This window comes from Sturnira hondurensis, unplaced genomic scaffold, assembly GCF_014824575.4.
Source record: "Sturnira hondurensis isolate 20B ecotype Veracruz unplaced genomic scaffold, ASM1482457v3 Scaffold0005252, whole genome shotgun sequence".
NCBI classification, from domain to species: Eukaryota; Metazoa; Chordata; class Mammalia; order Chiroptera; family Phyllostomidae; genus Sturnira; species Sturnira hondurensis.
This window is the reverse complement of record NW_028077883.1, coordinates 1,557,144-1,582,814: the sequence shown is the minus strand read 5'-3', so window position 1 is coordinate 1,582,814 and position 25,671 is coordinate 1,557,144. Positions and strand designations below refer to the sequence as shown.

The 25,671-nt window shown below is 37.6% G+C and overlaps 1 protein-coding gene across 2 annotated transcripts in view; it reads right to left on the bottom strand.

Moving 5' to 3' along the window:
* Positions 1 to 601: 601 nt before the first annotated feature.
* Positions 602 to 25,671, bottom strand: part of THSD7A (thrombospondin type 1 domain containing 7A) — a 375,672-nt gene continuing 350,602 nt past the window's right edge. For both annotated transcript variants that reach the window (XM_037046384.1, XM_037046382.1), the window contains 9 exons: positions 22,212 to 22,329; positions 21,818 to 21,963; positions 21,236 to 21,410; positions 15,410 to 15,583; positions 13,047 to 13,142; positions 9,829 to 9,911; positions 9,277 to 9,487; positions 6,520 to 6,607; positions 602 to 5,803 (listed from right to left, as the gene is read on the bottom strand). In XM_037046384.1, coding sequence (XP_036902279.1) covers positions 5,719 to 5,803; positions 6,520 to 6,607; positions 9,277 to 9,487; positions 9,829 to 9,911; positions 13,047 to 13,142; positions 15,410 to 15,583; positions 21,236 to 21,410; positions 21,818 to 21,963; positions 22,212 to 22,329 — 1,176 coding nt within the window. In that variant the 3' untranslated portion in view covers positions 602 to 5,718. The remainder of the gene's footprint in view (positions 5,804 to 6,519; positions 6,608 to 9,276; positions 9,488 to 9,828; positions 9,912 to 13,046; positions 13,143 to 15,409; positions 15,584 to 21,235; positions 21,411 to 21,817; positions 21,964 to 22,211; positions 22,330 to 25,671) is intronic.

Genomic DNA, 25,671 nt, shown 5'->3' with positions numbered 1-25,671 from the left:
ACTTGGATCGTGACTGTCCAGCAATACACAAAAAAATATCTGGGTGTCATAGTTAAAAATAATTTTAAAAAATTTACATTCAGTCGTAATGCACAACAAAGAAAATAAGGAGGCTGCAAATCACCATTTTCCCACCAAGCGTTGGAGGCTAGCTGTACATGTTAAGTGGTTCTGATCATGTGTGTCTGAGGGTTCCCCACTTCGTTCTATTTTTGCAAACAGCTACTTCAGAAAATGTTGTAACTGCAAGCAGCCCTGCCAATAACTGATCTAAGTCGTGCATCCTTTCCTGAATTGTAAATGCGGGAAACTTGCTTAATTTGGGCAATTACAGGAATCAATTTGTTAATGTGTGAACTCCTGCCTTGTTTTTTAAGTTAGGAAACCAAGAGGTCCTTTGTCTAGGATGATGACTCTGGCGCCTCAGCAGACTTTTAAAGTAAAGGTTTGCATCTCTTGAACTTTCTAAATTGTAGTTGTTAAAAAAAACAACCACCCAGGAACAGGCAATAAAAGTAGTAAAAGAATTTGCACATTTACTGAAAAAATATTTAACCCACATTGAAGTAGTGAATAATGCAAATTAAAACAGACACACGAGTAGAATGAAAATGATTCCCACGTTTATGTTTGTCAGCAACGCCATTATTTACAAATTCCCCACATGAAAATGTAAAAAAGCATGTTACATCTTCACTTGCCATCTGTATTAACTGAGTAAAGCTGAGTGGCTTTGTTTGCAAATCTGTAGTTAATCAGTACATAGACATTTTGTGCATTAAAAAAGAAATGTACATAATTTAAAATAAGTTACATTACACAATTTACAAAGTAATATTAACAAAAACTTCTTAGACAGCTGCCTTCTTATTTAAACAAAATAAATATCCAGGTAATTAAATTAACCAAAAACCATACTTAAGGGAGTATAATTTATAGAAAGACATATTGCAAATTTAACAAAGTTATATTTTACAGTGACAGATACTGACCTCTTCAAATCTCTAGAAATAGGCAGGAAAAAGTACCAGAAAGGGAATCTTAATGTTTGCTTTTAAAAAACAAACAGAAATAGATTATTGAAAAATGTTGAGGAAAGTCATCAGGGGGTCAGAGTAGGTGAGCGAGCACCACTGCTCTGGGAAAAAGAAAAGAAACACACCACGAAACACAACAATAAGGCTGACACCCCATTAGATACCTAAATAGAGATTTTTGATCACGGACAACATGACTCCCACAAACTGCCCATTTCAAGGTCTGGCTTGGTAAAAGCGTGAGAACATAAAACTACAAAACTAACTCTACCCATCTTGGCTTTATTTTACTTATTTAATAACATAGATATAACATTTTTCAGTGTCCCTGCTAGATCCAGAATGGTCACATCGCACATCCTTTCTATAAAAAGTAAAGCTTGCTAGGCCCACACTCCTCTTTGAGACCTAGAAGCCTGCTCTGCAGTCACGGCCACAGGAGGACAGGCCAGGTGGGATGGGGAGACACCTCCATTCTCACATCAGAACCCCACCCGGGAAAGGTCACCCGCTTGCAAGGTTCCTCCCAGATCTGTTCGAGGACTGCTCTCATTCCCACACCTCAGTCTTAGAGGGGAAAGAGAACAAGAAAGACACTGTGTTTGGTGATGTCATTACGAATAGCGGGATCCCAGAGCATTTGGGGATGATTCTTGCAAATGGATTCAGACCCCAAGTCGGAGGACTCGGAGTTGGGCGAAATCGAGCGTAGGAAGTAACACTTTTATAGAAGAGAGTTTTTTGTTTTGTTTTGTTTGTTGGCAGGCCACCTGCCTCTGTCCTCTTTACTCATGTCCTTGACCTATATATTCGGTTTAAATCAACGTGTTCCCACGCTAAGTGACACTTCGACTCTAAGAGGAAGGAAACGCAGGTATTCACTTCTTATTTTTTCTTGTTAACAATGTGGGCATGTTTAGTAGAAGATGGTTATGAGGTGAGTAGACAAGATAAGTTGTTGAGAAGGGCACAGAGTAGAGGAAACCAGGGACGGAAAGTCATTATAAAGGAGCAGGGACACAGGGAGTGGGAGGACAGAAAAAGTGGTGAGAGGTGTTAGTTGCTCTCTGTAAGAAGTTTTAAAATAGGTGATTTTATCTTGAAGTATACAGGAATTTAAGATGAGTTCTCATTAGGCCATAATGACCACTGCCACCTGTCTCAGGGTGGAGGGCGTTCAGTAAGAAAAAACACGAACCACGTTGAACAACAGATCTAGAGTAAAGGGCGATGTGCATTCATTAAGCATTTGTTCCTCCTTTTGAATATCTTAGCTACATATGTACACAAAAGCCATTATTAGTTTTTTACAGTGCCTAGCAGAGTGTCTTATCTGCAATAATTCAATAAATATTTGTCTGTTATAAGAAGTTTGTGCTTTGCAGTAAGTAATTAAGAACATGCTTTTACGTATTCATTTCAAATTAGCTTAAGCTACACTGTAATGTCCTCAAAGAGGCTTTGAAATAAAGATGATGGTCAAGATCCTAGATAAGGTATTAATGAATCAGCAAATCAGCCCCTTTCCAGAGAGATCAATTACATCACTTCTGGGTGGTTTATATCGACACAGTCCAACAAAATAGTCTAACACGTGCCAATACTCTCCGTTTCTTTTCTTTTTCTTAAGCCAAGTAGACCATACTTATCCAACAGTAGTTCTAAATCTTTTTGGACTCAGACCATTCTGGTAAGGCAAAAGTGTCAACAGACAAGTTATTACTATATTCCTGTCCCGAATTCTTAACATGGACAGGAGGAATGAGGTTCTGATGAAATTTTAGTAAGGTATTTAACTCATTATTGACTCATGCCAGGAGCAAAAATAAGGCCATTTTCAGGTTATAAACATGAATACAGTAACTTTCATTTGTCCCAAATAGCCAGCTAGCTGCATTCCCCTCCTTCCAACCTTTCTAACAAGAGGCCATCTGGTGTATATTTATATAACAAGGAACTTCCAATATACTCCGCAGTGTTGAGTCACATTAAAACTAGTCTCCTGCACACACATTGTGTTGTAAAGTGGAATCAATTTATGAATAAACTCATCTTCTACTTTCATAACATTTTATAATTTTGATCAATTATTTTTTTACAATAAAGGTCGGGTGATACCAATTTGCCTTCTGAATTAATGACATTTTACAATAATATATGTATAGCTTTAGTAGCAACAATATTTTCTTTTATTCAACAATTTCAATGTTATTAAGTGCTGAACGCATTTCATAAGGCTGTTAGCTGAATTAGATTCTCTACTATTTTGGACAAATGGATTATTTTATTCAAAGAGATCAATATTCTGGAAGACTCCTGAGTACATACCTATACCGGCAATCACAGTTTTAGAGTAGCAATACTATTTTGTGTCTTCCTCTTCAATAAGACAGATAGAATGGACTTTATTTTTATGCTTTTCCTTATTTAATTCCTTGGTTAAAAGTAAAATTCTCATCTTCTCAACCACTTGTTGGTTTTGAAATTATTTACATTGTTTATTATAATAAATATTGAATAACAAATTCACATTTACCACATTTAATTCGTACTGACATACATAGAAATGTGTTCATTCTGGGGACAATGACATCCCGACCTGATGTCTTCTATAATTTTTGCAAATACTTTAAGGAACAGCAGGGGGAGTTCAAACTCTAGTATGAAGGTAAAATACCTTCTATTTCACATTGTTTTTATAGCAACACAGCTATGTTTAAGGTAAAAATAGCTGTTACATTATTTTTAAAGGACCTGACACCCTAGGCACCCCCACCCCCTCCCAAAGGCTGTTGCAGGAAAAGTTGCCTGAAAAATAATATTGCTTTTTAATGGCACCTTTTGAATTTTCTTTTCATATGAAAGAAATCTGCCAAGTTAGGTACTATTTCACTGTGCCATTCCCAGCCCTACAGCTGCAAAAATATAGCTACTTCCAACACAGTGATACGTTCAATGACAGCTTTTCACCTGCAAAATTAAACACTGATTTTGGTCTGAGGTAAATGAATGAAAACTCAAGACACGGTGGGGAGGTAGCAGGGAATAAACTTCTGGACTAGCGGTCAGTAAACCGTGACCTATGATGCGGCCTGCTGACTGTGTAAGAAACTGTTAGTGGAAAATGTCCATGCTTGCGCTCCACTGTGCTGTGTGTTCTCCATGGCTGCACTCTCATGACGGCAGAGTTGAGAAGCTGTCGCATTGACCCTTCTGAAAATACTCACCACCTGGCTCTTTCTAGAAAACGTTAGCCACCCTGGGTCTACACATTTAACGAAGCCCTAGACAAAATACTTTTCTCTTCTTAAAATGTTAGCTTTCAAAATCATAAATTAAAAAGACCACTTCAAATGTCACCAGTAAGAATGACAAGACTAGAGAAACAAATCAGAGGGGGAAAAAATCAGCACACAATCTTATTTTCTTTCAGGCACAAAAAAAAAAATCATCAATACACGATTTTCTCCATCTGCTCAAAATGAAAAAGACAGCCAGCCCCTTTTTTTCTTTTCTTTTCTTTTTTTAACAAAGATAACAAATATAAAAATCTAGTCATAAACAGCCTTTGAAGTGCAATTAAAAAGCAACTAGAGGGATCCATCTTTCAGGGGGTTAATGAGTTTTGGACTGAAACTCTTAAATTACCGCCATGTTGTTGGTTTCCCAATGGCCGCAATGATGAGGAAAAGTGTACACAGCAGATGTAACAGCTAGTTCCATCCTGTCACCATCCAAAACCAACTTGCCTCTCTTCAGGATACAGGAAGTTGTAAATGTCTCCATGACACCCTTGACAGAGATGTCTTCATCCCATATGAAAAGAGGTGGTTTCTATGGTAATATGGGTTAAATGCCTTCATGCTGCACTAATATAGTGCAAAATTGTGCCTTCCATTTAGCAAAAACGATTCAGGCAACCGGTTTGAAATTGGGGAAAGTAGAAACTTACTGTAGTAACACAAGCAGATTAGTTTTCCAGACAATAACCACTATAAAATACTGAACTTGAGCACTCTTCTAAGACACTAGTACATGTCCAGCATTCGTACTTTGGAGAAAGACAAGAATTAAGTCTTATAAAAAAAAGTCTTTGTCTCTGAAATGCAGGTCAATAAAAGCTACCATCAACCACAGAGATGCTGAGTTTACTCAATGGGTTTTCTGCTCAGTTTAGAGCTTATCTTGCATTCACCATTAAAATGGCTTATTCACAAGTATATAATCTGACACAAGAATATGTAGCATTCAGTTGAGTATACATGATGTTATGCTTGCCTATCGTATTGGAGAGATCTTGGTATAAAGTCTTCATGCTAAAATGTCACTATGGGTTACCACCGCGGGCAGAGGCTTGCATCGGGCATCCCAAATGGGCAATTCTACCACCATATATTAGAGATGGAAGTCAATTGCCAGCTGGCAGGTTTCATGAAAAGATCAGGAAGGCAGCATGTAGTCATCTTAATCTTCCAGACTTCTCGGGGCTGATGGTTTCTATGGAAGTGGTTTTATCTCGGTATCTCCCCTGGCACTGTGATTTTCACGCTTTTCTTACTGATGCTCCGTTAAAAAGGTGCACTGCATTTTAATCCACACAATCTGAACAGCTTAGTGGCCTCTGGGTATCTACTGCAAAATCAGAAAGCCGAAACTGGCTGTTGCCAGGATAAGGTACGTTTTACATGTCTGCATCTCCATCGTAGGCTAACGTTAATGGTTTCAGTCGGTTGTTTTGCCTTCTTTGGGGTTTCTTTGGCTTTTTGCTGTTAAAAAAAAGATCATTAAAATTGGGAGAAAAAAATCAGTCTTCCATTTGTAAAATATCACTGTTTTAAATGAAAAAAAGTTTGAAATGGATTGATAAACCTAAATTACTTAATTGCCTACATTTCTAAATTCAAACTTAAAATTTGATTTTCTGGTATCTTTGAATGTCTCAGTTTTATGCTGTGAAGAAACTTGAAACAGAACCTTTCAAATATTATATTACCATATAAAAATTAATTATCCAAATGGAATTCTCCTAGTACTAACAACAGAAATAACATTATAGTATCATCATTTATATTTGGCCAGAAACCTTTATAAATAATGTATAATTAATAAATAATGCATGTTTAAAAGATAGTTGAATAAGATTAGGTATTACCATAATACCCTCCTCCAGTACTAACTCAATAGAAAAATCTACAGTTCACCATAAGCACGTTCTCTTGCATAAACAAGGACAAGGTGCTGGAGAAGATGGCCTGCAGCAGCTCTGGCTCATCTTCAGAAACTAAGGGACTCAGATTCAGTAGTTGTTAGATATCTGAGACTGAAGCCATGTTTATTTAGAACTCCAGATAAGTGCTAAATAAATGCGAATCCTTATTTGAGACATTATTTTGCCATTCTTGTGCTATGATCCATTGAAAGTGCTTCCTCTAAACCCAGAAAGATTATTTATCCTTAGATTTTGAAAAATTTAGACACTCACCAAGCTAGATAAATCATGGAGACAATAAAGATGAGTAACACAAATGCCCCAGCTGCTACACCGTAAACCCAGGTCTTTAGTCTCCCATCTAAGAAGAATGGATATTAATCATTAATTTAGAGTAGTCTGGCATATAAATGAACCTTTTACTATGACCAGTGGACCAGTCACATATGACCAAATCCTTTCAAAACTCAAAATGAATTATTGCTTAGGCACAATTAACAATTAATGCAAAGCTGCTATTATGAGTTAGATTCTCCCTCATTAAAGATAAATTATCAATGAAAATTGAACTGAAAATAATAAATAATATTTTCAATTTAAGTTCAGATTTCAAGTTAATGTCTAAGTTTCTGCTGCCTCTCATCTGAATTTTATTTCAAATCTGATATACATATAATGCTACATAAATGTTTTCTTTTGACTTTTATTCCATTTTGAGATTGGAAATTATGAGAAAAGAAAAACAATCAATTTAAAAAACATCCCACAACTTAGACTTGATGTAGACAGTTATTTAAACATGAATACTGTCATTTTAACCTTTTTTTCCAGATGAACCGAATGTGGATATATTAAACATTTTTTGAAGTTAATAATCTTTTATCTAGTTCACACTTGCATTATCCTTTAAAGCTGATTTGACAATATCAGTTGAAAATAACCAAGTTTGATTAACATATAAAAGGATCTCTAAACAACTTCTTTGCACCTTGTCCTACTACAGGTATTACCTGAGATTTGAAAGTTCCCATTATGCCACTTCACTTTTACAGAAGACCTATATTAGCACCTATTTTTGAAAACTGAAAGAAATCCAATGATAATTTTTTCTTTTATGAAAAATGGCGAAAAGCTACAGGAGCGTTCAGTGATTGCTTTGCAGTAAGCCCTTACAGAGGTGGTACCCACTACTGGCAGCAACAGTGGCCCTGCCAGGCTCCTTCCCTGGGAACCGCACTCAGCATCTCGGCATCTCAGCATCACACCGCCAAGCTTTGACCTGTTTGAACATCTGGGCTTTACCTTGATTTACTTTGTGCGTCCTTTAGCAAGATGTGTCCCAAGGTATCAGAAGATGCTAAGAGAGCTCATAAAGGTGTTATGCTTAGTGTAAAACTGGATGTAATTAAGTATATTTGACATGAATTAGTAGATGATTTTCTGGGACTGGGGTTGCTTAACATTTTTTTCCATATAAATTAGAGGTAACCACTTCTTTGCCTTCTGGCACTTTGGCTTGAGAAAGGTTTCATAGGAACACTCTCCTTTCAGATAGCAGAAGGAAATCTGTATATAAAACCAGACAGGGTAGAGACTCTTCTAATTTGGTTTTCTGGTCTCATTCTATGTGAACTTCTCAGTTTTATGGTTTAAATAAACTTCAAACATAAGATACTATTAATGACTTTTCTAACTTGATTTGATCCTCACATTGACATATATTTTCTGTTGCATACATGCAATTAAGCATATACTAGTGTTTAAATATGACAATAATAATATTCTCTTTTTTTAAAAACTAGCTTTTGATGAGAGGAGATCTACTTGGATTCTTAGTCAAGGTCAAGGCTGCTGCTGGCCATGTGCTGGTCCACTCGCTCAAACACTGAGAGAAGTTTCCCATGTTTACCCAGACAAGCCAGCTTTGCAAAATAAAATGTTTGTTTTTTTTTTTCAAATGATGTGGTTATATGGGAATCACTCCAAATACTGAAAATACTTTTAAAAATCCCAGTAGTGACTCTCTAGTAAGGGAAAATGTTTTGCCTTAAGGCATTAAAAATAGAGATGTGTTAGCTATGTAAATTTTTTCCTTCCTTTCTCATGTTTCTGACAGAGTTAGAAAGTAGTCTATGCCTGACTTTGCCTGGAGATTCCCTTTGGTCATGAACTAGTAATCCTTCTTGGTGTGAGAAAAAGTGGCATGATCTCAGCTACCATACAGCCCTCACAGCACATTTTTAAGCCTCAACTTATTTCCAGGCATACGTATATGGTTAAATCCACTGGAGAGAGCAAGTGTACAGAAGTGGAATAGCATTTCATCAGGCTTTCAAGCTTTTGCCTGTATCGGCTTCAAGACCATTACTAGACACATTGAGAATTGTCTAATATGACAAGGGTTTGGTCAGTCTCCAAGATGGTCCCACCTAGACAGGAAGGCTCCATCCCTCCCTCCACGTATCTGGTGCTAGTAAATATTCTGAGATTCTGAGTGAGCCAACTCTAAGGGTTGACAGAAATTGGTCTGGCTGCCCAGTGCCCCACCCCCAGCCAGCACAGTACTGCGTTACTAATGTCCCTATTTTAGGTTCAAATTATTACTGGTGTGTGGTCAAATGAAAAAATCCTGAATGCTTTTATAGTTTTATTTGTTCTAGTACTGAATGATAAGCTGCTTTTTTCCTAATTAATATTTTAATTGTTAGCTTTCTTTGTTCAATATGAAAATAATTATACTTGTAAATTTAGGACTGAGATTGAATAACTAATATGAATCCTTACATTTTTTTTTTCCCAGAGGAAAGTAATTTCATTTCTCTGAATTGTGAGCCTGGGTGCTTTCTTCAGAGAAAAAAAAAAAAAAAAAAAAAAAAAGAGAGAGAGATTCTGTGGCAAAATCAGAACAAAATAATTTTGGTGAAATAATAAATAGCTCGTGTGAAAATGCTTGCTCATTTTTTTAATCATTGGCCACTGACAAAACGTATAACCAAAGAATTCTACAACCATGCTATCCAGTCACTTCACCTGGCCCAAAAGGCTGCAGAAACCAGGTTCTTCCCCGTCCCACCGGGTTACTGGAGGGCTGGGTTGGGTGGACTGCCCGGCTGGTTTTCACGTCTCCTCGTTTGTCCTCCACAGTGGGCATCACCACCACAGGGATCAGTGTGCACTGCTCCAGTGTACCGTTAGAAGACAGGACTTCAGTGTACCCTTCTTCACAACTGCAGGTCCGCATCTGCAGGAGAACAGAAGATTTCTACTGTGCACACAGAGTGATTTCTGAAAGCATAATGGAACTGACTTGAAGACGCTTCATATAATATTGTTTTGGGGATTTGCTACATGCGATTCCTGTCCTCAGTACATGAAAAGAACACATTCTTTGTACTGCACTCAAACTTATTCTAACAGGATAAGCAAATGCATGCAGAATTGTTGATATTGATAAAGGGTTGGTCCAAAAATAGAATGTTTATGCCTCAGACATGCTTTTGTTAAAGGAAAATGATTGCACAAGAGGCAGGGAGGTGACCACTGAGGAGGCTGGCTCGTGTACCCTCGTGAATTCAGACCTACCTCACTACAGTAGGAGTGGGGTTGGCTACACGGTGGGTGACAAGACCTGTCAGCATCAGGCTGGCGTACCACCAAGCAGCCCCCTGCAGAACAGAAAACCATGTTTTGACAAGGAGTATCTCTTGCAATGATAAAAACACACTGTTGTTCCAGGCTTGCCTTTGAATCCTAAACCACTTTGGGAATCCCACAGATTTTTCCGAGGGCAGTTGAGTATGAGATACTTGGTTAACCTTGACCACTTTATTTAGGAACTTGAGGCCCTTTCTATTTAGAGGAGATAGCACTGTGCCTGGCACTTGGCAGGTGTCCCCACAAGCGCTTGCTGGATGGATGAGTGGATAATTGCTATGATGAAGACCCTGAGTGCAACACAAGCTATTTCTGTCATTGTTCCTGAGACTAAGTCCAGCACTAAAAAAAAAAGGATCTCATTTTCTTTTAAAGTTAAAATTCTTTCTCACCTACTTAAGTGAATAGTTTTCATATCTCTTGAGATGTCTCTTTATTTACCACATTCATACATTTTTATAATACATTTTTTTGGAAAAACCGCTATTCCTGCTCATTCAGGATTTATGGGAGGGCAGGGAGAGGAAATGAAACAAACGTAGCCACTAAGTGGTGTCACGCGCTGTTGTTTTACCCTGCCATTGCAGCTCTCCAATGATCCCGTTTCTTCTTCAGCACAGTACCAAGTGTGCCTAAGTTGTCACATCGAGACAGGGACAGATGTCATAAAGAAACAACATTGGTAATGTGGAAGGAACCCTTGTTCGGTTTAACAGAATGTTCGCAAAGCTTTTCCTTTATTTATGGAATTGGTGGTTCTGCGGAATTTCTCAGAGGTGACTATTGATAATTCTTTGCCTTAATCTCTGAATACTATAAACAAAATGTTCTTAGGAAAAACGTTATGGGAAGCAGTTAGCTATTGCCGGACAGTTGCGGTTAAATGGCCACTTTGAAGCTGTTATCATTGAACACATGAGGAAAAAGGAAAACAACAGCCCGAGTTTCTTGTAAGGATGACTATTCATATCATTAAAGCAGTCCATCAAGGGAGGGAGTATACTTGACTATTTCTCATCAAGAATCCCATGTCTCCTAAAAGGTGAGAAAGGAATGCACAGAAAGTTTATCACAAATCATTTACATGCTGGCTTTTTGGTATCCAATGGCATTAATACATAAATACATTTCGTACTATCCTGTATTAAAATAAATTAAAATATGATTTCTATGAGTACATCTTTTGAAATTTGACTTACTTTTGCATTGGGAAATAGCCTCAATTTCAGGAGGAAAGAGATTTTAACATGTAGAAGAAAAGGCAGATAAATATTATTTGCATCTTTATTTGGGTGGGAAAAAAAAACACTGAAAACTAATAGGACCCTCTAGGGAAGCTGTAAAGTTTTTTCAGAATAGTTTAAAGATGAATCCTCATTTTCAAGTCCTGAGTTGAGTGGCCACCTCCACAATGCTTCCCCTCCACAGCTCTGTCCCACCGTGACTCTTAGAGTGATGTGGTTGGAACACATTTTTCTCCTAGAACATAATACTGCGAGAGAGCGTTTCCTGGGAGGTGTCTGTTCTTTGTAATGCATGTGCCCCCTGGGAGCTGCCATTATCAAGGGCTTCTTGATACAGAGTTCTCATGTAATATATCTTATCTTCACAAGAATACAATTTGACATCCTGCCCCAGCTTTCATAGGGAGGAAATAAGGAATTAGGTTTCAATAAATCCAGGTAATTTAAAATTCAATATAAGAATTGATGTTTTCCAAAAAGCATATTGATCCATGCTCCTGTTATCTTACTGTATATATTACAGCTAAATTTATAAATGGACATACTCAGAGGCACCCAAATGCACATTACATTTTCTCCCTGTCAGAGGGTCGAAGCAATGGCAGCAAGTCAGCAGGTCACCCCGAACAGTTCTTTGTCAATACTCATGCTACTGCTATGCTACGGTAATAAGAGGAATCTAATGAACAAAATAAAAATGAGCAAAACAGAACCAGATGCCCAGAATCATGGAACAGACTGACAGCTGCAAGAGGGGAGAGGGGAGTTGAGAACCGACTGAAAGAAAATGAAGGAACTAGTCAAAGAACATATACGAAGGACCCACAGATATAGACAACTGTGTGGGGACTGACTATGCAAGTAGAGGGCAGGCTGGGTGGATGAGAGAAAAGGAGGGAAGCTGGGACAACTGTAATAGCATAAACAACAGAATATTGTTTATTTATTTATTTATTTATTTTTAAGATTTTATTTATTTATCTTTAGAGGGGAAGGGAAGGAGAGAAGGAGAGAAATATCAATGTATGGTTGCCTCTCGTGCGTTCCCTGCTCTGGGAACTGGCCTGCAACCCAGGCATGTGCCCTGACTGGGAATTGAACTGGCAACCCTTTGGTTCGCAGGCCTGTGCTCAATCCACTGAGCTATACCAGCCAGGGCAATATTTTTTTTAAAAAATAAGCAAATTAAGAAACAATAGTTCTTTAGGTCCATGTGCTCGAGGTTGAGGTTCTGGTCCCAACCTTTCTAGGAAACTGGCAGGGTGGTTCACCTCACTGAGTATCAGGAGCCAAGTTTTTTCCCTCTTCACAGGAGTCCTTGCGATCCCTTGCTTTACAGGGCTCAGATAAGAAAACTTAGTAACTGCAGATTAGAGTGGCTCTTAGGAGTACATCTGGGCATAAAGGACACCCCCAAAAGTTTGTCATTTGGATTTCTTCTTCAGATATACAATAATTTTTGTGTGGTGACAGAGTAGATGAGCTGCTTGGATGCTCTGGGCTAGAGATTTAGCAACAGGTCTTCCCTATTAATTAATAAAAACTATAAATCATAGATTTATGAATTCAAGAAAAATATTATGATGTGTATCATCATATTCCCTTGATAATATTTTCAGTCTGTGTGTGTATTGCCTTTTAAAGCACAGAAACAGATATAGTCAACAAAAAATTATTTTTAGCCTGTAGTGAGGGTAAGGGAGAATTTAATTGAAACATTAAAAAATAAAATAATGTGTCATTGGTTTCTAGACAGGTATACAGACAGCCCAGGTGTCCTGAATCCAACCCTGTGTTGAATATTGAAAGACTATCTTTGTTTTCTCAATTATTTTATTTAACCTGTTACATGTGGGTACTCCAGGGAGACTTTCAAAGAACGAAGAGAAACTGGAGGTTTACCTGTTACATTGACACCATCTGACCTTTGACACCAGACTGTTCGGGAAGAGCCTTTCCAAGCACTGGCCATCCATTTGTACTCGTAACACTGTCCATCTGCCGAGACACAGCAAACGTTAACAGAAGCACTCTGCCGTCCAGAGGGGTAATCGTGGTGACAGAGTGTTGGTTAAATATTTATAAGCAATTGAAAAGTGGTAAGTCCATCTCAAATGATTCAAGTGCCAATTTATTGCTCTGACATATACTACAAAATTCCAGATACATATCTAACTCTCAGCTGATTTTCCGTATCTATTACGCTATCTAATATAAGCCTGTATTTTAAATTTAATTTTATGTTTTATTTAAAATATTATGAAATATCAAACATATAGACAAGGATGGAAAATAGTTAAGTAATGAATTCAATCACCCATCATGCCATTTAACAAATATTGCCATTTACAGTTTGCTTTAGTTTTTTTTTTTTGCTTGTTAACGAGTAAGAAAATAACAAACTTGATGTCCTATTATTCCTTTCTGATTTGACCACCCTCCATGTCTGTCCAGCAATGCGCACTATTCTTAATATTCTTTTAATATATTCTTTTGCTACAAAATACTATTCTTTTATTATAAATATATACAAATAAAAATATATATGTCCATACATAACATAAGCTATTATTTTTAGTCAGTGTTAAAATTTAAAGGGTATCATACTCTGAACCATTCTAAAACTTGCCAGTGATACAGATAAAATATTTCCATGTGACTTTAATATAGATATCGTTGGTTTATTTTAACTTCTATATAGACTTCCCTGGTACTAATTACTATAATTTATTTAGCTGTTTCCTCTAAAGGTGCACTTTTAGATTGTTTTTGGTTTTTGCTATTACAATAACACCTTGGTGGTTAACCTTGTGTGACCAATGGTTCTCCCTAGTTCTTCCTCAGTCAACAGCATCTAGAACAGCGAAGACGTCATTGTTCACACATGCGCATTTCAGTCCACTCTCCTTGGCTGCCAGGTTACATCGATGTCAGGCAAATCATTCTCATTATGTTAACAATGGCTGGACTTTTTCCTGACAGACCTCCTATATCTTCTGGCCTTTTCTCTCTCTCTTTTTTTCCTACTGAGATCTATGCTTTTTCTTATTGAATTGTGGGAATTCTTTATCTTAGAATAGCAGCTTTCAAAGTATGGTCCAGGGACCATAGGAGATGATATCCTTTGAGTATGTGTGTGTAACATCTGTGTGAGGTAGGATTTTCTTTACTCAATGAGTGGGGCAAAAGTAGGTTTACAGCTGTGAGCATATGAAACACAGGGTGTATTTTGTATCATTATTTATTAATTTTTGTATTGTTTTCAATACAAAAAACTGTAAATCTGGAGGGGAATTTCTCATTTGTAATGTTACTGATGTCTAATTTTATTTCATTCTTATTTTAGAGTAAACAATTCTCTTTTTTTTCCTTGGAAATTATTTCATTTATTTTAACCCCTGACTTTTCACTACTTCTTTACCTACCCTGTCCCAGGAACTATGAAATATTTTTATTTGGCAAGTTTGGGAAGATTCACCTGACAAAACAGATAATTCTATTTCTTGGATTAAGTCATCTAGACCATTTGGCTTTTATTCTAAGCATTCTACTCCAACTTCTAAGCTTTCTCCTCTAGCTTTTCATTCGCAAATGTGGTATTTTGGCTCCTATTTGCTGTCTTCCTTTTTGAACACCAGTAGAAAGGAGAGGGTTGTTTGGTGAGCAACTAGATAGCAATTCTTTTGTTTTCATTTGCATTTCTGTGCTTCCAAATTGACATTTTAATGTTCTATTGTTCTTAAAAATGTCAGACATTGCCTATACTTGGTGCATGGCTCCAAATGAGTGTACACGTATACACACAGACATATAAATATGTACATTCAAATAGGTTTATGCCACAATTAGAATAATTCTTACCAGTACTTTGTTTTATCAATTTCTGAAAATGTAGTAAATGTCTCATTTTGCTATAAATTTGTAATTCTTATTTGCTCTTTATTTTTATTTCAATGCATTGAGTATATTTTTAGATTCACACATGATCAGGACTGTTACAGGTGGACAAACAAGGAGGTCCTAATTGTCTCAGGTTTCCTTAGCTCATAAAACTGGGAGGCATTCTAGCAATACTGCACATCTATTAAGGGTGGTGAGATTTTTCTCCTTCTTAATCTTTAAAATTCAGAATCACACCCTTAATTCAATTATCAACCTTAAGTGAGAGCTTGGAAAATGTGCTTGCTTAATAGGAAATTCAATATCTTGTGCTTTTGTTTATTCACACTAAACTAAAATGAGATTTCATGAATCATAGTTCTTACCATCACATGATTTTGTTTCCAACATCTGCTCTGGGCACAAGTGTTGATTTTCTAGCTCTTGTATAATCACAGCTCTGGAGCGGACCTGTATTCCGCCAAAGCCTAGGTCCTCACCATTCACACAGGTCAGCTGACACAGGCTCCATGGGGACCAGTCCTTCAAATAACAGTCGCCTGCAAAACACAGGAATGTACTTGACACCCTTACCCTACCCTTACCCATTAAGAATAGCCAGCCAGATAGTTATTTTATTTCTAACCCCACTAGCAATGTTGCACGCATGCCAGTCGTACACACTACTTGCAAATTTAGATAAGTATTTGATATTTGCAAGTTTGTATGTAGCTTTATTTATAAGTTTGTATTAATATTGCTATCTTTTCTCAGTGGATGTTACTGGCATGGAATATGTGTTGTGAAACACTATCAAATGTACATCTATCTCTTGAAGGAGCTTGTCTGTACAATTCCCCTCCCCTTCAAAGACAACAAATATGTGATGAAACCCTACCATCACACTTGTCATTATTATTGAAAAGAGGTTTATTAAGCCCTTGGTATTATTCAAAGAAAATCTAGAAGTTGTCTTCTAAACATTCATAATTTCAAAAGAGCTTGAAGTCCAAGTTGAGAAAGCTGGTATTTATGCTTTATTCCTATTTCTTCCCAGGGGTGTGAAGGCCAGACAGCTGAATGAGCAGCTGTCATAGTGGTGACAATGCACACTGTTTCATTGATCTACAACTTCACTCCACTTTCCCTTTTTGTTGATTATTGATTAAAGAAGAATATGCATGCAGTGTGTACATATCATAAGCACACAGATAGCTGAGTTCTCACAGCCTGATTACCCATGTAACAGTCAGTTACCCATGTAACTGACATCCAAATCAAGTCACAGAGCATTCTCAGAATCTCAGAAACCCCTCTCATGTTATATATGAAATACCATATGTAGGTTTTATGTCTGCTTCTTTCACTCATTAATGTTTGTATGATCCATCATGTACATATGTAGTTCTAATTTGTTCATTGTTATCACTGTAATTTACTTTCATTGTACCAATTACCACAGTTTAGATATCCATTCTACTCTTAATGGGCAGGTGGACAATTGCACTTTTTCCTTATCATGAATACTGCTGCTGTGAACATTCAGTAGGAATCTCTTGGTGAAGTTATACACGTGTACTTCTATTGGGTACACACCCAGGAGTGGGATTGCCCGGCCACTGTGTACCATGTGTTCAACATCAACACCTTTGACCACTGTGAGAACAGGGAAGGTTTAATTAAAGCGCCTCTGCTGTGTGCACATCCTTCCTTCAGGACTGACTGCTTGGTGATACTGTTCAGAGGATACAGTAAATGATGACAAACAAGCCCATAAGGGTTCTTATTTTAATTATTCCATCCATATCACATGAATAATTTATATAGCCTTATGTTATGCTAAAGTTGCCTAATATTGGCGAAAAGTTGCCTGGATACCTGACTAATGAAAACACTTTTTGTGCCATGATTAAGAAACCCTAGAAATACATGAGTTATTGACTAGCACATACACACAGTAGTAATGTGGGGTAATTCCTGTAGGCTTTTATTAGAGTACCTCATTAATACTCTAATGTCATACTGTGGTGTAGAAAATTCTTGTAAAATTTGAAAGTGTTAAGAAAAAAAACTGGTAAGAACTTTTAAGTAGTGTGATAACATTTTAGGAATATTTCTGTTCCCTAGGAAATGTTACTTTCAAGTAACTCAATTTTCAATTATGCAGGAGAAATTATTAAAATTAAAATGTTCTGTCAACATGAATGTATATAACTGCACCTCAATGCTTGAAAACCTCATGGAAATAAAACATGTCTTTCTACTAGTAGGATTTACCTGTGTGCTTATATCACTCGACATAGTATATTTTGTGACAAAACTCAATAACTTGTTCAATATGGTCTGTGAATTATACCATCATCACCCCCAAATAATCCATGTCAGGCTTCAGAGATTCAGTAACAGCAAATACGAGGGAGGCACTGCCTTGTACTAAACATACTTTTACATTCTGACTGTATAAACCACTGCAGTGATAAAGTGCACTGTGCCTGCCAAACATTTGACAATTAAGTGTATGAAATGCACTTCCTTCAGTGTCTGATTCCTTAAAGCTTATTAGTTCACACACTGCTCGCTTTCAAAGCCCATCTTTGAAGGAAACTATGAGGAGAGGAACTGAAGTGAATAGACGGTAATTTGTAGGAGGAGAAGAGCTTCCTCCCCGATTTGTAATTACTTTAATTAGAATGGTGTGTTTGCCCCATTCCATGTTATTATGGGATATTGCAGTGTTTCTTTGCACCATTTACCACAGATCCTAATCTTATGTTTATTTTTGTCATTATTGGATTAGCAACTCTTTCTTCCATAACATGGTAAACTCATTGAAGACAGGGTAGGTTTGCTTCCCGCTGCATCTTCAACCTTGAGCCGAGGGTCTAGCCTACAATAACACTTGATAAATAATCAGGTGGGTAACTGTGCTGCAGGAAGTATAATGAAAATTAATGGGGAGACCCCACAATAAAGCATAGGCCAATGCCTGGCAAAAATTCCAGTTCTGCTCCATGTTGGGAGCATCACAATGATGCGGTATCTCTGATACATCAGAGACCCAAGATTTAGTCCTTGGCCCTGGACCTTGGACCTGCTGCCACGGCATCAACCTCTGCCTGCTGTGATATCAAATGGCTCTATTAAATTAGATTGTGTGTGACATCTGGCCCGAAATCAGGCCAGTTGGGGGAGCAGGAAATGAAACAGGAAAATTGCTGGATCAGGAAGAGGCTGTCATTGGCAGGTGTGGGAATGTCTAAGAAGCAACACTTTGCTTTGGTCCAAGAAGTCAAATAAAAAAAAGATTATTTCTTAACCTTTAGTAGATGAAAGTATCAGTGTGTGCAAAAACTATTATTACAGATGAATATACACAGTGAGAAAAGCCCTCAAGGCCTAGCATATAGTTCAAGGTATTAGGGGTGATTTTATTTACTGCTCTGTTCAATTTATTGACCAGAGCTCATCTTAAAAACCAACTATAGAAATTGTCATTATTATCACCTCAAGTAGTTGACTTATTAATGAACAAGTAATTTGATGAGTGAATGGGTGGGAGACCCATGCTGTCAAGTTTTCCAGCTTTGAGTAACTTAATTCCATTAAACTTTAAAAAAAGTATATGTTATCCATCCTTAAAAGTTTCTTGTTGTATTCTTTTGATATAGAAAGTCTATTTTATGCCCAATTAGTATTTGCCAGATCTTTTTAATTTATTTGATGCCTTGTTCAAAGTGAAACATTTCTTAAACAAATGTTTTTTATTGTCATTATAAGCAAATGGGGAAATTTTTCCTTTTGAGAATTATAGGTAGTTTGCTTGCAAGTTTGATCTCTTCTAGGCTGCGAATCAGCTGTTGCTTCCATGTCTTTCTCAAGGCCTTTCTCTAGGCTAATACTTGACATTAAGTTTATTTTGACCTCACATCTATCCTGAAGTTCTCTGCATCAAGTCCAAATTCTTCGATATTAGCTTGTCACTGCTTTCCAATTAGTTTTTTAATATTTGACAGACAACATTTGCTTTCCACAATCTACTGCATGCATGCTTCCTGTCCAACTTTGTGTCAGAGTGATTTCTTTCAGTGTTTTCTTCTGCAATATTTTTTTTTCACTCTTGAATGATAATTTAGTTGGGGACAGAGTTTTAGGTTGATGATTATTTTCCATCGCATTTCAAATATTGCAATGTGCTGCATGATAATGGCTTGGTCAACTGTGGACCACGTATACGATAGTGGTCCCATGAGAGTTTAATGGAGCTGAATTTCCTGTAAGAAATGGAATTTGTTTGGGGGAAATTTGTTTTCTCTGATGGGGGCAATATCTGTGGAGCTTCACAATATATTTCCTATAAGACATGGAATTTCCTGTAAGACGGGGAAGGATATATAATTCAGGAGGAATTTGTTTTCTCTGAGGGGGGGGCAATATCTGTGGGGCTTCAAAATATATTCCCTCTCACTCACAGCACCCTGACTTTGAGAGCACAGATCACACCCCAGACGATCAGCTACCTGTTTCAGCCCAGAGGATCCTATACTCCCAGCACTATATACTCAGACAGCACTACACCCCTCCCAGATCTAGCCTGATGGTCTTCAGAGTACACTGTTGTAAATTCTCATTGTCTTATACAAGGACACAGGTCCACAGCAGCTCCCTTCAAACAAGAATCATGTGCCATTGATGCTTAGTAACAAGCTTTCTGTGGTAGCATGGAGCCAATCTGTCCCTGGACTTTGGAAATAATTCCATGTTATAATAATGCAAAGCACAGATAAGTTTTACTTCTTCCACCAATTCAATGCTGGAGAGAGCTGTTTGTGCGAGATAAGTAAGGTCAATGAAACCAAAAACATATTTCTTGCGTCAAAATATTTGAGTCCTCAGTTCCAGCCCCTTCCAAGTTAAGAGCCCTCTATTTTTATAAATACCACAGAGTTTCTTCATCCGACCACTGCTTCAACACGCAATAGCCAAAACCACATCGCCATGGTAGTCCCCTGTGATCCTTCATCTTTCCATCTGTGTTTCTTCTTCCTCCTGACCCCCAGGCCACCATTCACTCCCTCCGACAGCCACCATTACAGTATCTACACCTTGCCCAGCCAATTTCTCCTCAATATTTCCAATCAATTCAGCCTACATGCCTGTTTATGGAGCAGTACTGACAGCTACAGTCATCTATATCTGACCCTGTCAGAAGGCAGCAGGGAGAGGGCTTGTGGGACAGTGTTCATAAAGTCTACAGTAGTGGACAGTAATGTTCTAGGCTTTTACAGTTTCTCACTGACTCATCTAGAGCAACTTCCAGTGCTGCAAGCTCCATTTATGGCAAGTGCACTACACAAGTGCACCATTTTTAATCTTTTATACTGTACTTTACTGTACCTTTCCATGTTTACATACACAAATACCACTGTGTTAGAATTTCCTCCAGCAAGATGTTGCACAGGTTGTAGCCTGGAAGCGATGGGCTGCACCATGGAGCCTGGGGGTGCAGAAGGCTGTGTCATCCAGGTTGGTGTAAGTGCACGCTACGATGTTCACATGACGAAGTCTCCGCACAATGCATTTCTCAGAATGTGTTATCTTTGTTGATACACGGCTGTACATCCCATTGTCTTTCTGATTTCATTGTAACTGAGAATTCTGCTATAATTCTAATTCTGTCTTCCCAAAGCAGGTGATCTATTGATATTTTTTTCTGAATGCTTTAATAATTCTTTTTTTGGCATTTTCTGTCATAACTACAATGTATCTAGATATGAATTCATTGTTGATTCTATTTAAGACCCAGAGTACGCTTCCATTATACGGACTTCAATTTTTCCTTCACCGGTATATGTTTAAATGCCGCCTCTCATTTTCTGTTCTTTTCCTCTACGTATGTTGTATGCTCATTTTCTCAAACTTTCTTTCAGTCTTTCCTTGTTAAGTATGAGCCTCAGGCCTTAATGGTCATCCTCTGCAGGTGTTAAAACTTGTGTGTGTCAACAGTGGCCACACAAGCGACCTGGATTCACCCCACCTGGCAGAGGAGGCGGTGGCCCCCATTCATCCACACTGCAGTGTCTGGCTGTCCACACAGGTATCACTGAACAAGAGGGTTGCTGACATCACTTACCTGAGACCATACATGCAACGCCCCTCCACCCTGGTCCTGGGAAGAAATGATCAAAATATAAATCACGTTTTGCTGTTGTTACCTGGGCAAGGCTGGGTGCAGGTTTCTTCTAAGACCATTTTTTTATTACCATCTATAATGGGCTCAACATCAGTACAGAATTCTTCGTCCACCACTTTGCTAAAATCATCAGCTGACCCATCACTCACTACACAAGAAATGTTTCTCATTCTGGTCCCTTCTCCACAATGGGCATTCTGGAATGAAGAAAGGCATAACTAATTAGGAAAAGAAAAATAATTCATTAGTGAGCTCATCACTTACAGTCATCTCTGCATCGTTGATTTTGATTTATGAGCAGTTAAAGAAACATTTGAAACCCTAGGGAAGTCCTACAGGAGCATACAACGAACAATTTACTTGTTTTCTAGCTAGAGACAAGCAAATGAATTTTCATCGAAATGAATCAGTTTCCAAATGACGTTTAAAATACAGGACAGGGAGGGCTTGTTATAAAAACTAATTAAACTAGTTATGAAATAGCTAGGCACTTCAAATCTTGAAGAGGAAAAATGCCATGTGTAAGCTCTGCAAAACAACTCTAAAACCAAATGCCTGCACATGAAGAACGCACATTTCCATACAGCTGTTTGAGATTTGATACCTGCACTCGGCATGGAGACCACTGGCCATATTGCCACCGATAACAGGGCTTTACTGGGCAAGGCTTGGACTGTTCCATCAGGGCTGGGCACGGCCTCCCATCACCCTGGAAGGGCTGGGTGACTGTTCTTCTTCGAATCATTTTTCCTTTAAGAGATACAAAGGGATGCAGCTTTCATGAGATGTTACAGTCGTGCAAGTATATATCATTGGGACAGGGTACCACACGCACTTCTCCTGAGAAGGTGCGAAAAATAAGTCAGTCTCAAATGTTTTGGATAGAAAGACACCCAGAGTCAACCTCACCAAAGATTATTTGATGTGACTGAAAGCAAGGACATTTTATTGCATGTTCTGTGACCATACACCTAATGCTAATTAAGGTACAAACTAACCTGTGAGGCCACATGTTTGGGAACACTCTGACCACGCGGACCACTCCGAAAGCTGGCAGTTGACAGGGCATTCCACCATGCACGTAGTGTTCATCTGCCAGTTCTTCTCAAGACCCAGCTGAAAGGACAGAGGCACATTCGTTTGTATAGACATGAAGGCATGGCCACCATGTCTGGTTGATGGAAGAGGGAGGGAGAAAGGAAAAGATAAGAGTGGAGATGAGAGGAAAGGAGAGGAGAAGAGAGAATGAATAAGCAAGATGAGTAAAAGAATAAAAAGAAGTCTGGAAGACAAACATGCAAATTGTTAAAAATATAAAGTCGATCAACCCAGGAGAATGGGATCAAAGGGCACAGGATGCATGAAGGAGCCCATTTACTCATATACTTCTATAGTGTTGAACTTTTAAGGGTAGATGTTCTTTTTTTTTTAATTTTATTTATTTATTTTTTAGAGNGGAGGGAGAAAGGAAAAGATAAGAGTGGAGATGAGAGGAAAGGAGAGGAGAAGAGAGAATGAATAAGCAAGATGAGTAAAAGAATAAAAAGAAGTCTGGAAGACAAACATGCAAATTGTTAAAAATATAAAGTCGATCAACCCAGGAGAATGGGATCAAAGGGCACAGGATGCATGGAGGAGCCCATTTACTCATATACTTCTACAGTGTTGAACTTTTAAGGGTAGATGTTCTTTTTTTTTTAATTTTATTTATTTATCTTTTAGAGGGGAAGGAGAGAGGGAGAGAAACATCGATGTCTGGTTGCCTTTTGTGCCTCCCATGCTGGTAGTTAGCCTGCAAGGAACCAGCCTGCAACCCAGGCATGTGTCCTGACTGGGAATCGAACCACGATTGTCTGGTTTGCAGGCCCCCGCTCAATCCGCTGAGCTACACCAGTCAGGGCTATAGTGTTGAACTTTTAAAATATGCAATAAGTGAAAGTAGGTTTAATCTCCAAATAGGTTGAGTTTCTGTAAGTGATGAATAAATAAGGGTAAGCATGATTACTTTCCATTAGTTAAAAAACAAGAATGTCATCAATATACAGATCTACAGTTTTATCTTTGAGATATTACTCATTTTTATATGTGCATATTAAACTGAAAAGCAAATGGGAAAAGTTTTAAAGACAAATTGCCACTCAAAACTAATGATATAATGAATTGAAATAATATATCAGTTTTTATGTATGCTGTCTTTCTGAAAGAAAATCTGAATCACTAGAATTTTTGGTTATTAATATTTCATGTGTAGTTTTTTAATTACAAAGATTTTTCTTCTAAAACTATATCACAAGCTAACTGTGATATAATTCAGTTATTTTAGTGTTAGTCCCTCATCAAATAATAATGTTGTGCCCTTGTATTGACATGGAGTTTCAATACTTATTTATATATTCTACTTTTAAAATACAAGATGACATTTCAAACTCATCTACTGTATACGAAAACATTTAAAAGGTCTGAGATACAAACGAGCATTGAAATAGAAACATTTAAGAGCATGTTAGGAGAATATGACTTATTAAATTGGTAATCCTTAGGCTTTTCAAGAGCTTTTTTATTTTTGCATGAAATATAAGTTTATGGTACCTAATTTGTATCTTAGAACATGGCAAATGAAAAAAATTCTGAATGGCTGTTCTGGTTCAAGGACAGCTCTTGACACTACGTCCTCTGCACATGCTCCCTCATGTTCTCTGCCAGTAATGCTTGACAAAGATGAGAGTATCTGGTATGAACGCTTTTCCTGTGTCACTACGGAAAGTCTTACAGTCACTGAAAGTCATGAGAGGTTGGAGATTGGAGTCTTAAGGGGACATGATAAAAATAATGTGTTCTATTTAGGTATCTAGTAGCATCCTAGAGAGAGGGTTGGAATCACAGAACTGAGTTACCACTAACTTACTTACTATAAAGGATGTCTGTTGACAGATATTCTGGGTAGGCAGTTCTGAGACCTTTTAGCCTTTGACTACATTTTTCCTTATATTTATTGTATCTCTTTTTTCCACCTTCTATCTATCTATCTATCTATCTATCTATCTATCTATCTATCTATGAATCATCTATCTATCACCACCATCTATCTAAGCACGTGCTCAGGGGTCAAGGAACAGGAAAGGAGAAATCAATTACTAGGTATGATCAGGTGAGTAAATGTCTGAAAAACATCAAAGACAAAAATACTATATAAAGACTGGATGGATTTAACCCCAATTATCCTCTCGTTGGGTAGTAATGCCGTCTTTCTTTTTGGCTGTCAGAGAAACAGCAAGAGGTGCCTACCGCTGCTGCACTGAGTGCAGGGTGCACACACGTATTAGCAGGCAGGCAATCACTCCACTGTTAAAAAGGTGGCCAGCTTCTCTCAGGGCTTTTATTCAATCCTACTGCATCCACTGGATGGAGGAAATGGGATACGTTGTTTAATCCAATTCCTGCCGAGAACAGTACTCTTCTCCCCCGAAGACGGTGTTTGTAAGACTATTATGATTTAAATTCCTAATTGTCATCGCAGCATTCAAACATAAAAATATCTGTACATAGAGGACATTTATCTAGTTTCCATTTATCTAGTTACTTAAAATTAGTTATTTGTCAAGTTTTCATTCAAATTTTATTTAAGAAATAAAGGACCCTCTCTATACCTTTGTGCTGGCTGCAGTCATATGAGCTATTTTACAATTGGTCTGATTGGGTTTGGCTTTCAAAAAGCTCTTACAGCTATCTCTGTATATTTCGTTCTAACTCAGGAGGGCATTAATATGTGAATTTGCAACAAAGGAGACATATTAATTGACTAGGAGCAGATCACAGAATGCTCTCCAGTCAGTGTATGACTATAATAATATTCATTAATAGTAATGTTATTGTTATAATGGGTATATTACTTCAATGTTATTAGTTTCAAAATTGATTCAGGTATAAAATTTCTAATTAAATTGAAAGTATGAATGGACTGAGTTATGTTACAGGATGACAATAAGAGAAACTTATTAACTAAACAACTTATCTTCAGCACATTCAGGAGCTGTGTTCACATGGTCACATGGACAGAGATATAAGGAACTTAAGTCAGGTCTACACAATAAAGATATCAAATGAATTAATATATTTTTATCTTAAGTTTTCCCTCAGGGGTTGGAACAGTTTATCATGGGCTTATAATAACCGCCAAGATATGCAAACAGAAGTCGTGGTCACCTTGTCTACTGAACCCTAATGAGGTTATAAGCTCTGACTGTGTGTTCCAGATCTACTGAGGTTTCTGTTTCTCCTGGTTCATGTTTAACCCAGTGGGTCTCAGATGCAGGAGGAGCTGAAACCTGTCAGGAGTGTAAGGTACCCTTTTGGTTTGGAAATCAGACAAAATAATTAAAACATGAAGCATAGCTTCATGAAAACTAATAAAGGCCAACAACTGTTTCCTCCCATTTCTTAAGATCATATGTAGAAATG